This window comes from Xiphias gladius, chromosome 21 (genome assembly GCF_016859285.1).
Source record: "Xiphias gladius isolate SHS-SW01 ecotype Sanya breed wild chromosome 21, ASM1685928v1, whole genome shotgun sequence".
Lineage (NCBI taxonomy): Eukaryota > Metazoa > Chordata > Actinopteri > Istiophoriformes > Xiphiidae > Xiphias > Xiphias gladius.
The window spans coordinates 9,071,365-9,086,495 of NC_053420.1; the positions used below are offsets into that span (position 1 = coordinate 9,071,365).

The 15,131-nt window shown below is 43.7% G+C and overlaps 2 protein-coding genes across 5 annotated transcripts in view; both read right to left on the bottom strand.

The window, feature by feature from the left end:
• Positions 1-198: 198 nt before the first annotated feature.
• mybphb (myosin binding protein Hb) lies at positions 199-10,445 on the bottom strand. The gene is made up of 14 exons (XM_040115759.1): positions 10,238-10,445; positions 9,041-9,103; positions 8,698-8,766; positions 8,416-8,550; positions 7,549-7,716; positions 4,259-4,347; positions 3,957-4,152; positions 3,734-3,873; positions 3,437-3,596; positions 2,756-2,892; positions 1,552-1,738; positions 1,365-1,418; positions 598-629; positions 199-502 (listed from the first exon to the last, which is right to left on the bottom strand). Exons 1-12 carry the CDS (start codon positions 10,443-10,445, stop codon positions 1,387-1,389), a joined length of 1,584 nt encoding a protein of 527 aa, XP_039971693.1. The 3' UTR covers positions 199-502; positions 598-629; positions 1,365-1,386.
• An 827-nt stretch (positions 10,446-11,272) lies between these two features.
• Positions 11,273-15,131, bottom strand: part of nav1b (neuron navigator 1b) — an 89,401-nt gene continuing 85,542 nt past the window's right edge. For all 4 annotated transcript variants that reach the window (XM_040115697.1, XM_040115696.1, XM_040115695.1 and 1 more), the window contains 3 exons: positions 14,931-15,049; positions 14,607-14,804; positions 11,273-14,483 (listed from right to left, as the gene is read on the bottom strand). In XM_040115697.1, coding sequence (XP_039971631.1) covers positions 14,400-14,483; positions 14,607-14,804; positions 14,931-15,049 — 401 coding nt within the window. In that variant the 3' untranslated portion in view covers positions 11,273-14,399. The remainder of the gene's footprint in view (positions 14,484-14,606; positions 14,805-14,930; positions 15,050-15,131) is intronic.

Genomic DNA, 15,131 nt, shown 5'->3' on the forward strand with positions numbered 1-15,131 from the left:
AAATCTATATAAACTCAAGGAGATTACATTCATAGTTGTCCTTGCCATACTGATCAAGTTGTTGAGAATAATGGTTAACCCTTTACAATACTTCTGCTAGCGATTTCAACTTATAGAAGATACTGTATTGAAAAAACAAAACCAGAAATTAGATTATTTATTGATACAAACACGTAGATGTTACATGTAGATCTCCTATGAGGAACAGTAAATTCATTCTGCGATACTCTTGGCATACACCCAGTCAGACTAACAAGATGATAAACATGGGTGGTACAGTATTTGAACATGTGATAATTTAGTCACCGTAGACAGTATCGTTGGGGAAAAAGCCGATTGTGGACATGGATGTGGACTTATTAATGTAGTGGAAAGGCATAAAGCGACAACAATTGTTCATCGTAACATAGGGTAACACTTGGCAAGAGGTCACAGGCAACGATCCTTGTGTAGTGCGGTCACCAGCCATATATACATGTTCTACCAGGAATCCAGCACCTTCCTGTAGAAAAATAAAGAAATAATTTAAACTTAAACTTTTACTCCTTATTCATGACTGTGGAGGACAGTTTTAGAAACGCTAAAAGTGGCACGCACCTTATGCTGCAAAGGCCTCATTCCTTCTGCTCCTAATTTGGGATCGCAACAGACGAACATACAACAGCAACAGGTGTTAAGAAACAGTCGGAACAACAGTTGCAGTAATGGCAGCAATTCAGAATCTCATAAGAGAAAAAAATGAAAACTACGCAAACATAAAACAATTTTTATTTAAATTATAGAAAATAATTAATTAACTTTATCCAGTAATTCAATTTTGTAGAAAACCGCAACATTGCACAGATTAAACCTCCAAAATGTTCAAATCGTTTTAGTGTTCGGAAAGTAACCAGCAAATAAAATGCTGTATCTCAGTGTCCTTCGGGAGGCTGCCGCTGCTGCTGCTGAGTCAAGGAAATGTGATTAAGTCTCCCAACCAAGTACATGAGTAGCCATTACAGATTTAATTTATGGGTGCTACCTCTTGAACTCTTTCAGTGGCAAAGGCCACCTTTTCCAAGTTTAGTGCCGTCCATGTATGGAAAGGAAGTCATGGAGAGAGCAGATGTCACCTCAGGACTCATATAGACCAACCATACATCCTGTTCAATTGTTGAACTCTTGTGACTTTAATTTCACAAATAATTTCACAGTTGCAAAGTGCACTGCAAGGAACATTCAACAATACAAGTAGAGCACAACTCAGCTATGCTTTATAAGGTTGATCAAGGATAACAAGGTCGATTTTTATTGTTTTTGACTTATAATCACATACAGCATAGTGATAAGGACAATGTTCATATAAGATCCTAATCATTTCTGACCTTTAATTATTAGAATGTTGACCTATTTCTTGTCCGCATCTGCAACTGCCGGCTCTGTTTAACAGACAGAAAAGTTATCAGAGGGTGAAAACTCAAACATTGGCCAAGGAAATGCTAAAACTTAATACGAGGTTTACACCCATTAATAGACTGAAGATCCAGACACAGATTTAAAATCTTGACTTACGTTTGACCTCCAGCTTGCAGCTGACAGTCGCTTCTCCGTGATCGTTCTTGGCTCTGCATGAGTATACACCTCCGTCAAAGTTGCCAGGCTTACGGATCTCCAGAGAGCAGATCCCTTGGGTGCAGATCTGCCGGTACTTGGGGTCGTCGCCAATAATCATCTGGTTCTTCATCCATTGAATCTTAGGCTGTAGAAAAACAAATTTTTTATTTATTTATTTATTTATTTTTTACATTATTCTGATTAAAATGTGATTTTTTGTGACACTTTCCCAAGACTACAGTGATTACATTAAAGCGTCTGACAGAAAAACAAGCACAAGTGTTGTTTCTATTTATGTTTGGTCCACTTGGCAAGAAACGCTCTGTTGATTGAAGTGGACACACAGCACACACCCAGTTTGGGAGTTTTAATGCCACTGACATGGTGAGGAGCTCCTGGGGCCCCACGGGGAATGTTACACATGTGACCCCGCTTCCTCGCTGACTTGTCACCCTTGTGGCCCCTTCTCCTCCTCCCCCTGCTTGGAAAGGGAAGAGTACCAATTCTAGCCCCCTCATCGAGACCATCGATGCCACCGTCCTGCTGGCGACCCGGTGGGACTGTGAGCCCAAAGAGGAGGTGAGAGGCTCAGACAGCAGGCTAACAGGGGCAGGTGAACACCTTCAACATTGTCAGCTCAGAGTAAAAACACTGAAAGCGATGGAGGAACGGTGTTTGTTAAAAACTCTTAATATGTCCAGTCGTCATCTAATACGACTACTAAGCTGTGAATATCCATTTGGAGAGACTTGACTCATATAAATCATCATATTCAACACGTAATTCAAATATTGGTGGCTTTTTTTTTTTTTTTTGGACCACTGAGCCTTGGTGGTGTGTTCGACGACAGTCAGTGAATTTTGAGATTTGGTAGCTGAAACACACCGAATTTATGAGCTACATTGTTGGGAAATAAAACTTTGAAAACAAACTATAACCGAGCAGAGATGCTCGCCAAGCCAAAAAGTTGATTTGAGCGCACCAACAAAGTTTTCGGAAAGTTATAACAACTCGAAGTAGCACTGGGAGCGGTTGCTGGGTTAGAACATGCAAAACCATCAGAGCGATCCTCCCTCACTGGAACTGCTGGTTAAATTGGACAAGGGCACGACGTTACATTGGTCAGGCAGGAAAAAAGAGGGCAAAAATCTCGTTACTGTACTTTTGGCTGTCCCCTGACAGAGCAGAGCAGCTTGGTGCTGTAGCCGACGGTAGTGGCTCTGTCACTCAGAGAGGTGGTGAACTTGGGAGGCTCGGTGAAGTCGTGCTCCTTGTAATCAGGAGGCTTGTATTCGATACCTGCAGGATGGAAGAGACACACAGTTACAGCTGATATGCTGTAACTCAATAGGTTCTGGTTGTCGGTCGACTGCATTTTTTTTAGCCCATCAGTTTGGTTGAATCGCATTTTGATACTTTATGAGGAATTTAATGAAAAGTTTGGAGCAACAGTTCTCAGAAATATATTTGATTGTTATTTCTTTTTAATGATCAATCTGAAGGTCAGTTGCATTGTTGCAATCTTGCACCATCCACTTACTAGCTTTCTGAGCTTTCAGCCATATATCACAGTCTTTCTGTTCACTGTTGTCAAGAGTGAACTTCCATGCTCAAATTTCAATCTGTTTAGTTGAGGGAAAGCAGATAACTGCCATGTTAATACAGGGTCAATAGTAAAGAAACTGAGTAAAATAAAATTAGGAAGTAAAGGAGGGACCAATGAGACATGAGCTTCAGATGGGATTCCCATAGATTACAACTGACCGAATGAAGTGATGAATGAATTCCTCCAGTGTCTGCTTCCCTGTTATTTGAGATTAATAAAATAAAATAAAAAAGGTACCTGTCTTCAGGATCTTGGCCTGCTCCTTTGTAACAGCGGGATCCTGGCTCATTCCACACTTGTTTTCAGAAAACACTCTGAAGCTGTAGGTGTTACCCATGATGAGGTCGGAGATGGTGGCATTCAGTCTATGGTAATGTTCCATTACAGTGAACCAGTCCTGTGAACAGGCGCACAGAGCGAGGACGTGACGTACAAGCCGAGGAAGTGCGGAGGATTTGGACTCGCTGTGTGTAATTCATCAGTGGAATCCTTCTATTAATACTCGACATACATTACAATACAAATACAACTTACTCCAGTCTTCTTGTCGGCCTTCTGCACCGTGTAACCTGTGATGTCTGTGTTTCCGTTGTCGTCGGGTGGAGTCCACTCCAGAGCGGCATTGAAGCCCCAGGTATCCACAATCTTTACACTGGCGGGGGGCCCTGGCAGCTCTGTGAACAAGCAGCCACTGATTATAGTATCAAAAAAGCACACTTTTAAAAGTTCATCTCACCGTATAAACATTTATCCTCACCAACAATTTGAAGGGTGAGTGAAGCCTTGTCCTCGAAGTCCTCCACCTTCACACACATCTCATACACTCCAGAGTCTTCTCTCTCAGATGAACGGATGAACAGGATGCTGTCTCTCTCGGTGCTGCGGATGTTCACCCTCTTCATGTCCAGGGGCTGTCCATTCTTTGTCCAGGTGACCAAAGGTTTGGGTTTACCCTTGGGGGTGGACGGTGGGGGACAAATGAGTTTTAAGGAGGTTGCGTACTTTTTTTTTTTTTCCTCATCGTGCATGCACAGGAAGATGCGGTCGTCTTCAGCTTACTGTGAAGGGGATGGTCAGGTTGATCTTGGCTCCGACGTGAGCGACGTACCTCTGCCTGAGGAAACGAGGCAGGCGAACTTTGGGACGGTCTAGAGAGAAGAACACAGGCTGAAGCAATCGGTGATTGTTATTATAGTTACTCAGCGTTTCTCCATCATTTATTGGGAGCCTTTTTGGAGGTCTTTCATCTGCTGCTTCCACAGCTTGCGTGTGAAGGACAGAAATAGCCTGAACGGGATTTTTGGGATCTGTTCAAAGATCTTTGGAGTGAAACAAAAGGATTTCAGATCCGCTTGGGACCAACGAATCTTGAGGGAAGCGATGAGCGTGCTGAGCTTATCTAAGCCCAATCTAAGCCCACCTGAGTCAGGGAATTTTCGCTGGAGCCATCAGGGTGTCTGCGTGCTCTAACTGGTTGTAAAACCAACTGTCACTCTAAGTCCCACTGTCTGTCTGCTACGTATCCGACTACTCGGTGTCGCATGAATGTTTTCAGTGTTACGGCAACAAATAGGACAAGTTGCACTTTGTATAGATTGTAATGAACGATATGTACTATATAATGTTGGAAGACAGGAATCTATGGAAAGCATAGTTAATGTGTGTGTGTATGCAGATATACTGCATGTGTATATATATTACTGTTAGTGTGTTGTCCTGTGTAATAGGGATGAATAAAGTTAAATCTACACATAGAATTAAAAATTTAAAATGATTAAAAAAAATAAAATTACTGCATGATTTGTCACTTATTTGTGTCTCACTACACATTTGTATGTAGTATTAGTACCTTTTACTTTTGTATTTCAGTGCTTCATGATGTACATAGAAAAAAAAGGCTTAAACCTGAGAGCAAGTCATCAATCGTGGCTATTAACTGTTACTATAATATCACAGGCAATGACCGGTCTTGGTGGCCTAGTTAGCAAATGTATGTTCCATGTAACCATAAAATCATCCTTAATCCTTGTTGGATTTCACAGACCCCCCCCCCCCAGCTTCCACCTCCACCTCCCGCCACTGCGTTTTAGCTTGTAAAAAGCCAAAAACAGCCCATAAATCATAAAAAGAAGATCAGCCACTGCGACGTCTGAGATGATCCCACAGCCTGGGGAGTATCTTGCCGAGGCTCATTTGTGCAAGTGATTCGGCGAGAAGGACCATCTGCTGAGTCAAGCGGAGCAACATTTGTCAGATCTCGAAATAACGCAGGCGCGCTGCTGCATGTCGCCTCGCCTCGTGACGCGTGACTCGGACCCTCAGTCACTACCACTCGCGTCGGAGTGCATCACAGTCACAGACAAATTAAGCAAGACGGAGAAGCTACTTCCCTGCTACTCAACAGCCACTGTTTTGGAGGCATAAACTGGAACATAAATGATGTGTTTAAAAAAAAAAAAAGGAAGAGGAAAAGAAAATCCGAAGAATATTAGAACATTAGAATAAATATACCGCATCTTAAGTGTCTTATCACTTCTTACTCATGTTCATTCATAGGAACAGCATTAGGCTTAGTGAACATGGGGAACATTGTGCCTGTAAAGTCTGTGGCATGTTTCAAAATAAACAGTGAATCTCTGGAAGTGTAATGAGATTTAGGTGTCACCTGATAAGTTGGATCCAAACCCACCCCACCCACCACCCACCACCATCACCCCCTCTCTACTCAGACAGGATGCACTGGAATTTACCCCCCCCCGATTCTCCACAGCCCCCACCTGCTTGTCACCATCGGTCTTGCGGAGAGGAGCCCGACACTCCCCTCGGCGTGAATGCCGGCAGGGATCACAATGCAATGCCGAACCCTCCGCAGAAAAAATCTGTGTTAATAGCAGGGACATCCCAGCTATTTTTTCCAGAGCTTTGTAGTCATTTTGTTGGAAACATTTCATAAGTTCTTTCTATATGTGGACCGTCGGCTGTGGGCGAACACGGCGTTGAGCATGGGCGTGACTTCTGAGGCGTCGCCAGGCGCGCGGGGATCAGGTTCCCTGTCCGACTCTCCATTACGCATAACGACTATTTGTGCGTGAGCCAGAGCAGTGCAGCTCCTCCTTTTAAAGCCCTCGGGGTCCAATCACCCTCCTACCGCAAGTCACTCTAGATATTCTGTCTATGATTAACACTGTGAGGTGTGCAGCATCAGTAAAACCATCTGCTCAACAAGCGCGTAATCATCGCGCCCGGGTGGATCGGGGTTTCGACTCCGAAACGAGCCAGGAGACCAGAGTTTTGTACCGTTTCGCACCGCAGGTGCATGTGCCGACGGGACACGGACAGCTGAGAAGAAAACATTGCTGAGCTGTTTTCTGTTTGACTCCTGCACTTTTCAACCCCCCCCCCCCCCATTTCCCGTAATAAACGGCTCTATAAAGTTCAAGCCAGACCTGTGTCAAATGGTGTGTCCCATATTTATTTTTTTTTTAGCATATTTTTACAGATGGACTACGCCGATCGTGAGAGAAAGTTCAATCAGATAATTAAACTTGGAAACTCGGTTTGTTATATATCCAGTTTTTTCTCCTGTGTGGTAGCAAAACAAAACGTTTACTTTCCATTACACTCAGACGTGTTTGGGATTTGATTATAACTTCTCTCGTGCGGGGGTTAGGAACAGACCCATGTTGTACCGGAGGCCAACATTTTGACTACTATATATAAGAGAATAGACAGAGAAAACGGCCAATTGTTGGCTCTCACGGCCAGATTGGTCACCTATTGGCGTCTCAGCACACATTTGTACGTAGTATCAGTACCTTTTACTTTTGTATTTCAGTGCTTCGTGATGTACATAGACAAAGAAAGGCTTTGAAAAGCCTTCTCTGCATTCTTCATGTCAGTGAGCGCTGTATTTGTGCACATTGAACGTTCTCACTTTTCTGCATTTGATGGCTCCCCCTCTTTTTGTATTACCCCTGACTCACTTCAGAAGCCTTTGTCCACTCATTCCTGCGGATTCCTGTTCTGTATATAGTGGATGCTCATACTGGATACAGCGTTCTGGTTTTCTTTTTCTGTTTTTTCTTTTTAAAAGGTTTCACATCTATATGATGCATCTGTTCAAATCATTCATTTCGCTGCTGCTACACTTCAGTTTCCTCGCGTGGGATCAAAGAAGTTATTTCTAATCTGACATTTTGGTTTCTCTTTTATCGTGATTAAGTGGTAAAATAACAGAGTGAGCGGTTCATTTCCTCTGCGGAAAATTCTGCAGTCTGTTACCACGATATGCTGGGTTACGTTCTGTGCCGAAATGTATCTCGCTCGCTGTCTCGGCGAGCACGTCTTACCGGCAACCTCCTTCACCAGGACAGCCTCGGGGAGGGCGACGGGGGGGCTGCGGCCGCCGGCGTTCACAGCCACCACGCGGATCTTCAGCCGGTCACCGGTGGTCAGGTTCTTGATGACGTAGCGGCAGGACTTCTGCAGCTCCTCGTTGACCGCTTTCCAGTCCTCAGCTGGTGGGGGGGTGGGGGGTGGGGGGGGGGTCAGAGTTTACAAAGCTGATGTTTATCTCTTTCATTAAAGGTCAAAGTGCGAAGAACGTGCACACTGCAGGCGGACTGAGAGGACCAGATTCTGATTCACACAGATTGTGAGAGATTGAGAATCAAGCAAATTGGGACACCAAGCGCTCCTTGCTTCGCAGCTTTGGCAGGAAAAAAGTGATTACATTTGACGCAAATGTCTCCTGTTAGGCATGAAACCGTCGTTTCCGCGGGCAAAGAGCGTTCCCCGGCTGCTAAATCCAGCCTGCATCGAACTGCTGCTGATATTAGCTTAGGGGCCGCAGGTCTAAAAGCAGGAGCCCCAGCAAGACCACGGCGGCTACTGACGCGCTTCTCTCCTTGTAGGGAGAAGTTAGGTAGCTCGTGATATAACCCCTGCGAAGTGACACCTCGGGGGACAGCTGCAGCTGACACGGACATGTTCCTGAGTATATTTAAAAATGCATTTCGACAGGTTTTAGCGACCAGATCGAACCCGCGTAATGACACTTGGTGTCAAAAACCGAAAAATCGACTTTTGAACTAAAAGCTTTCAGACTAATTCGAAGGTCAGCTGGCAATTTGTGTCACAGCGTATGAATGGTGTGACCCCTTTGGCGCACAAGCCCGTAGGCGGTGCGCCTGGTCAGAGGCGAAAGCGGCACCTACTTCCGTCCTTGCAGACTTCGACGGCGTAGCCGTCCAGACCGGACGGTCCGATGTTCTCCGGCTGGCTCCAAATGATGGTCACGGACGTGTCATTCTTGTCCTCGACAAACAGGTCCAGCGGAGCGCTCGTGGGCTCTGGGGGGGACAAAAAACTTTGGTCAGAGTCCACAAGAGGTGACTTTTTTATATTTAACACTGATAAAAAAAAAGAGAGAACAAATGATGAGAGGAGAATCCTACAGCTCTAAGATGAAGTTTTCTTTTTAAACAAAGGGGGGTTACCTTTGGGCGGAGGCGGTGGGGGTGTGGGTGCTTTAGGCTCCTCTGGTGCGGGCGCCTCGGCAGCTTCAGCTATTGTTGAAACGGTATTTGCATTATTATTGGCAGCGTGTAATGGGCCTGAGCGATGCCGTGGCATCGACTATAATCCAGGTATGCACTTCACGGCTCTCTGCCTCCGTTCCTGGGAGGTCAAGTGCCTCCCAGCACGATTACTCGGGGGGGGGGGCTTTTTTAGCCAATTTGTCTCAAGTGACAGAGGCAAAATCTTCACAGTTATCAAATGGAGAGAGACAGAGAGCGGAGGACAGGCACGTGTTTGTTTGTTTTTTGCAGGTTGTATTACCGTCAGCGGGCGCTCCGGAGTCAGCGGCGGGAGCGGCTTCCTCTGCGGCTGGAGCGGCAGCAGCTGTTATTGGACGTTAGACATTGATCATTAGCGCTTTGAGCAAGTGAGACATGTTCTTAGAGAGGACAATGCGTGCGTTGAGACTGCAGGCCGTGTTCAGAGCGGTCAGTTAGTGCTGTTAGCTTTACTGTGAGAGCTCGGAGGTTCACATTTTAATGGCACTCCAGTCCGAGACCCATTGCGGCTCATCTGACAGCCTTTTTTGACCATCAGCGGGGGGGGGCGCCCTCCCAGCGGCGGCAGCCGGCGGTTCCTCGGCAGCAGGTGCAACAGCTGGCGTTAGAGGTTAGAAGATGTCAGCGGGTGTGGAACATTTTTGAAAAGATGCCGCGGCATTTGCAAAAATGGTCTAACAGGGGTCAAATACGTTGGAATAAAAGGGAGAGGTTAGGGGGTAGAGAGGGACACCCCCCCCCCCCCCCGGCCCGGCCGCCACGGCAGCAGCAGCCTCGACGGTGGGAGCAGCTGATGCAGATGTTAGGTGTTAGACAGAGGCGACGCCAGGCACCCGAAATAGCAAGGACAGATGTCACGTACGAACAGGCGTCGTTCACATGCGCCAGTGCGTTAGTTTGCAAGGCTGAGCACGGCAAAACCAGTGGAGCTGTTTTTTTTGGGTTTTTTTTCTCAGCTCGTCTCGGCACGCAAGTTTGTTAGTGTTTGCATGCAAGGCTTCAGGATGGAGCTTCCGCCGAGGCGTAAAAGCGCGTGTTTGACACAACTTCGGGGCAGACACCGTCGCACAGTTTTGTTTTGTTTGGTTTTGTTTTTTGCCGGAGAAAGGCAGTGCGTCCCCGAGGCGCAGAAAAAGCGCGTCAGTGAGTTTAAGGGGACTTTTTTTTTTTTTTTTTTAGAAATGAGGCGATCGAAAACTACAAGAGTCCGTTTCCGTTTTACGTGGAGGGCCGAGGCACCTCCACGCTGAGCGCGCACAGGCGCGAGTGCGTAAAAGGGTAGCCCAGCGCGCGCTTACCGCTGAGCTGAAACCAGCTACTTGGGCTCAGGAAAAAAAGGTTTAAACGACGTATCCAACGCTCATCCACCGAGACTACACCGCGAAAATAAACGTGGCTCGAACGCATGTATGACCGACGGCAACTCGAGGCGCACACGCCGCTGCGCTCGGGGCATTACCATCTGCGGGTGGAGGGGTGGGGGGCTTGGGCTCCTCAGCGGGCGGGGCAGCAGGGGCCTCCTCGGCAGGTGCGGCGGCCGCCACAGCGGGGGCAGGGGCGGGCTCGGCGGGAGCGGGCTCGGCGGGAGCCGGCTCCGGAGCCTTCGCCACCTTCTTGGCTGGTTCTTTCTTGGCCGCCTTCTTGATCGGGGCAGGCTTGGACGGCATGTTGGAGGCTGCAGCTAATTCCCAACTCGGTTAAGTCCGTAAAACTGAATCCAATGCCATCATTCCTGCGGGGGCGGCAGGCTTATATAGAGCCCGGCAGGCTCGAGCACCGCCCCCCAGTAAACTACATGTAACAGATACCGGGCACCATGTATGACTCCGACCACCGTGTCCATTTGTCTTACTCATCAACAGTCACCGTACATCAGTAAGGCTCTTACCACATACACTATGGCCTAATTAAATAAAAATAGATTAAAATGAAAAAATAAATAAAATACAACAAATACAGTGAGTTATTGACTTTAAACTTTCTTTTTTTTTTGGAAACTTTAAAAAAAAAAGAAATGTAATAATTATGTCTTATTACATCACTACAGGCCCTAAATGATTATTTTTACCTATGGTCTTTTCATTTAAGTTTCCATTTAGCACTGAGTACTATAAATGAGTGAAAATCAATTAAAAAAAAAAAAAAGGATATGTTTAGTGGGTATTTAAAGCATATGTACTATTAGAGGAGTGTTATAGTTCCTATTAATAAGGTCAACACTGTCAAAGTGACACACAAGAGGCAGCAGAATAAATATACCATGTATTTTATTGATTCCAACAAACAGTGATAGGTGGATGAAAGCCCTCAGAAGCATGCCTTATCCATGTCCTGGACCCAACTCTGAAGAAATATACCTTTCAATTTTTTTTTTTTCTCCCCTCAATGATTGTTGCCGCATCCAGAATGCTGACCTATTTACAATCTTTACAATGACGTCCTGTACAAAATAGAGAAATTAAGTTTTACAAAGGGTTTTTTTTTTTTTTTTTAGAAAAAAAAGAAATATCAAATATCTGAGTATTAAAAAGGAAAACATTACCTAGAATGATTTTCCTAAACAATACATCAATGTTAACATTTTTTTTCCTCGTCACACAGCAAGTTTACATGCATTTACAACACTTAGGAACCCTTAACATTTGCACGCGAGTGACATTAGATACTGCATAACATTTTTTTTAAATCTTAGTTTAGTCCACAACAAGCTTTGCAAAAATATGACTATTCAGCAACCTGTATTGGCCTAAGATATCAGATTTATCCCGTTATCTGGTTCAATTCTACTTAAAATCCACCATGCAAAATGTTAAGAACTGACTCTTGCCAACTACTTCAGGCTCATAATTTGATTTTTAATCATCTTTAATTGTTTATCGTCACTTGACCATTTACAAGTCCAGTTGCCTTACTTTTGTTGCCAGTCATAAGGACAAAACACATGAAACAGCTTCCAAACAGCTGAATTTCTTTAACTACATCTATGAACCCTGTCTTCAATGCAACGCCAAACAAATCCTCCTTTCTTTAAGGCTCAGTGTCGCCTGCCCAGGCAGGCTTCCACTTTTATCCCCGGGTGCAGTTTGGTCCAAATTAAGAACTCAAAGACAGACCAGATGAAAACACACCGCATTTGCTTGTGAAGTTCAGACATTTGCTGATTGCCAACACCAGTAGAAGTTGCTGCATAGTCCTGATACACTAGTTAGCAGACACAAATTACAGCTACAGTACTACAGAGCAACAGCCACAACAACCAGTGAATGAGATGAGAAGCTCGAGCTGATGGCTTTTTGTTAACCTGCAGAAACAGATCAGGGTGGGGTTGATAATACTGTCTAATACCTGTAATATTTACAATAACGGAAAGGATTCTGAAATGGCATCTGGCCAGGGTGAGACTCACCGGCCATTTGGCATCTTTTCCTCTGTAATGTATTTCATTCATATTTTTTTTTTTTTTTTTTTTGCTTTACAGGCGACCAATCAGAGCTTAGCTTTAAGTTTTGTTATCAGCCTTATTGAAAGAGTGCAATGACGAATCAACAAGCAGCTAAGACACAATTTTAAAGGTTAGACTTTCTTATCAAGCTGTCATAAAAGTGGTGTGACATTCATTTACTGGGTTTAAGTACATGTGAAGTTTAGTCTGAGCACCTAAACAATGACACAGTTTGGGATGAACAGATGAATTATTTCGACACCACCTGCACAACTATATGCTTTATCGTTCATTTACTCCATTAGGGCTTCTTTACAAAAATCTACACAAAGTACCTTCTAAAGTCTTTAAATCTTTCTACTCTTTTTACTCTTTCCTTGGAAGAAGTACTCTTCATAATTTGTTTCTATGTCATGTACCCAAAATGTTCTCAACTATGAATACCGTACGACATCAACAAGGGGCGTACACACCGTACAATGTCTCACGTGACTTCTCTGCCTCTACGTAATGTCTTCAACACTTCGTCGACAAAATGTCCTGAAAAATGTCAGAAATAATCTTGCAGATCAATTGCTAAAGTACCCTGAACATCTACATAATCTTTATTCAACACTTAAACATTTCGGGACATTATTAAAGGAGCATCGTACGTACCAAAATGATGATAATTACCAAGAGTGACAAGAGAGATTTTTTTTAAAACTCTGTAAGTGCATGAACTGTTGCAAATGAAATGGGCATAGGTAGCTTTAAAGTCACTCTACTCAGCCATTGTTAAAAGTGTTTTGCAGTGGAACTTTGTGATAAGGCTTCCTTCAAAATTACCGACTTGATAATTGATACTGTTATATGGTCGTTTTATAAGTGTTTTCTATACAGTCATAGTTAAACCCTTTACTTGACAGTCAATATGCGTGATTAAAGTACAGTATTTGGTTCAGTATATTAGATATTTGCACCAACTAATGTAGATAAAATAATTGCAATGTAGCCTGATTGTATGTACATACTATATACAGTAACTACTCTGAAGATGGGGGGAAAGATCTGAGACAAACTCTTTCCTAGATAAATTTTATAGACAAAGAAATCTGAATTGGATTTAAATAGCATTGGCTTAATCTGTTTAGTCAGAGGGTGTTTGTTCATTATATTATCCCTGCGTAATAAGTATCTAATACCTGATAATTATGGCAACATTGGTGACACTACTTGTTTTACATAAAGCAGTAATTAAAACTAAATTACGTTCTCGGAAAAATGATATGACAAACTGATGAACTCAAATCACTAATAAAGAGATTTTGTTGTGAGCAAAAGAGTATGACAGCAGGTTGAATTTTCCAACTAATTAACGATAAAAGTGGATGTAAAAATATGTGAAAATGTTCACTGAAAATTGATCCAACATTGTTGTATAATTTTTGATCTGAAAAATAAATATGATTAATTGAAATAAATAACATAGAAAGTTGGAGAAATAACAGATTTCTGACTTTTTTAGCTAGGGTGATATTGATGAAAGCACCAGTGTAGTCTGCTGAAGTTGGTGTGGCTTTGACGTCTTTGTTCTTAAGGCATTTTATTTGTTTCACCTGCTCGGGTTGTAAAGTTCAGGATTGCATAAGTATAAGACTTGGCCTTTATAGACTTATACAGTAGATATGTACCAAAGAACTTTGCAATAAACAGTAGCAACTGTCATGCTGTCATACTCTTTTCCAAAATGAGTCACCATTAATTGAGAATAGCTCTTGTTGACAAGCACTCCATGTCCTGTGATACACTTGAGCACAAAACAGGAAGGACTATGTGTGCTGTTGCAGAAATCACCTGAAGTCTAAGTGCTGAGACGATGAGCTTCATAGTGATCCATTAGCACCAATCCAAGAGTACTGAGGGCTAACATGGCGGTAAAGGGTCAAATATATAGTAAAGTAATAGAATATAGCTTTTCGTTCAATACTTGTCAACATTTGTTGGAAAATACTGTGCGTATTAAAATGATTTGTAATAACCCAGTTACACTTTTAACCTACTGTGGGAATGACGGTTTAAATCACCCTACAACCATTTCTGAGGGTTGATTTGGTCCTGAATGTGCACTGCATCAGTACGTTGGAGAAAAGAAAAAAAAAGGAAAAAAATCTGAAGGGCTAAGTGTAAAGCTTTGTGTTCAAAGTTTAGGCAGGGTAGGGTCTTCTTTGTCTGGAGATTCAATGTAATTGGCAGCCTCTTGAAGTTTCAAAAGCATTGCCATCTACAACAAAGAAGAGAAGAATCAAGAAATCAGAAATCCTAAAAAGGATCATTTTCAGTTTTCAGTAAATAACAAAGCTTGTAATACTGACAAAAAATATCGTGAAATGCACAAAATGTTTACCAGAGGATCGGATTCCATGGAGCTGGGTGGAGTTTCCTTGTGAGGCCTCTCCTCGCAGGGCTGACCAGGGCTGCTAGAGCCAATGCTTGGGGGAGGAAGGTGGAATAGCTTTGCCTGGTCCTGCTGGGCAGACGGCCAAGGCAGAGTGCCTCTCACCCACTCTACTGGGTCCTCCCATACCGCCTTCTGGCCATGGACCTGAAGAGTCACAACATACCACGACAGTAAAATTAGAGCGTAATGTTTCCTGTGAAAGAGAAGCCATCAGCACCTCCTGAGGCGGAATCTAATGCAATCTGGTGACAGTTTTTCTGGATTTCTCACCTTGATGCCGTCCTTGGCCCCCTCTTGCAGGTACGGAATAATAGAGTGGTTCCAAAGATCAATGAACCATGATCGAAACTCATCCACTGTGACTGGGCATGACAGGAAAAAGCATGGGCCTGAGGGCACAAGGGAGGAAGACAAAAGTAATGTGAGGACATTCACACAAATAAAGTTGTCTGTATTCCTCACAAAATTAAA

Excerpts from the sequence above, each read along its gene's own strand:
- mybphb (XM_040115759.1), bottom strand. The coding sequence starts at position 10,445 with ATGCCGTCCAAGCCTGCCCCGATCAAGAAGGCGGCCAAGAAAGAACCA. Across the intron at positions 9,104-10,237 it reads CACCCCTCCACCCGCAGATG|CTGCTGCCGCTCCAGCCGCA; the intron begins GTAATGCCCCGA and ends GTCCAATAACAG. Across the intron at positions 4,153-4,258 it reads ACCTGACCATCCCCTTCACA|GGTAAACCCAAACCTTTGGT; the intron begins GTAAGCTGAAGA and ends TCCACCCCCAAG.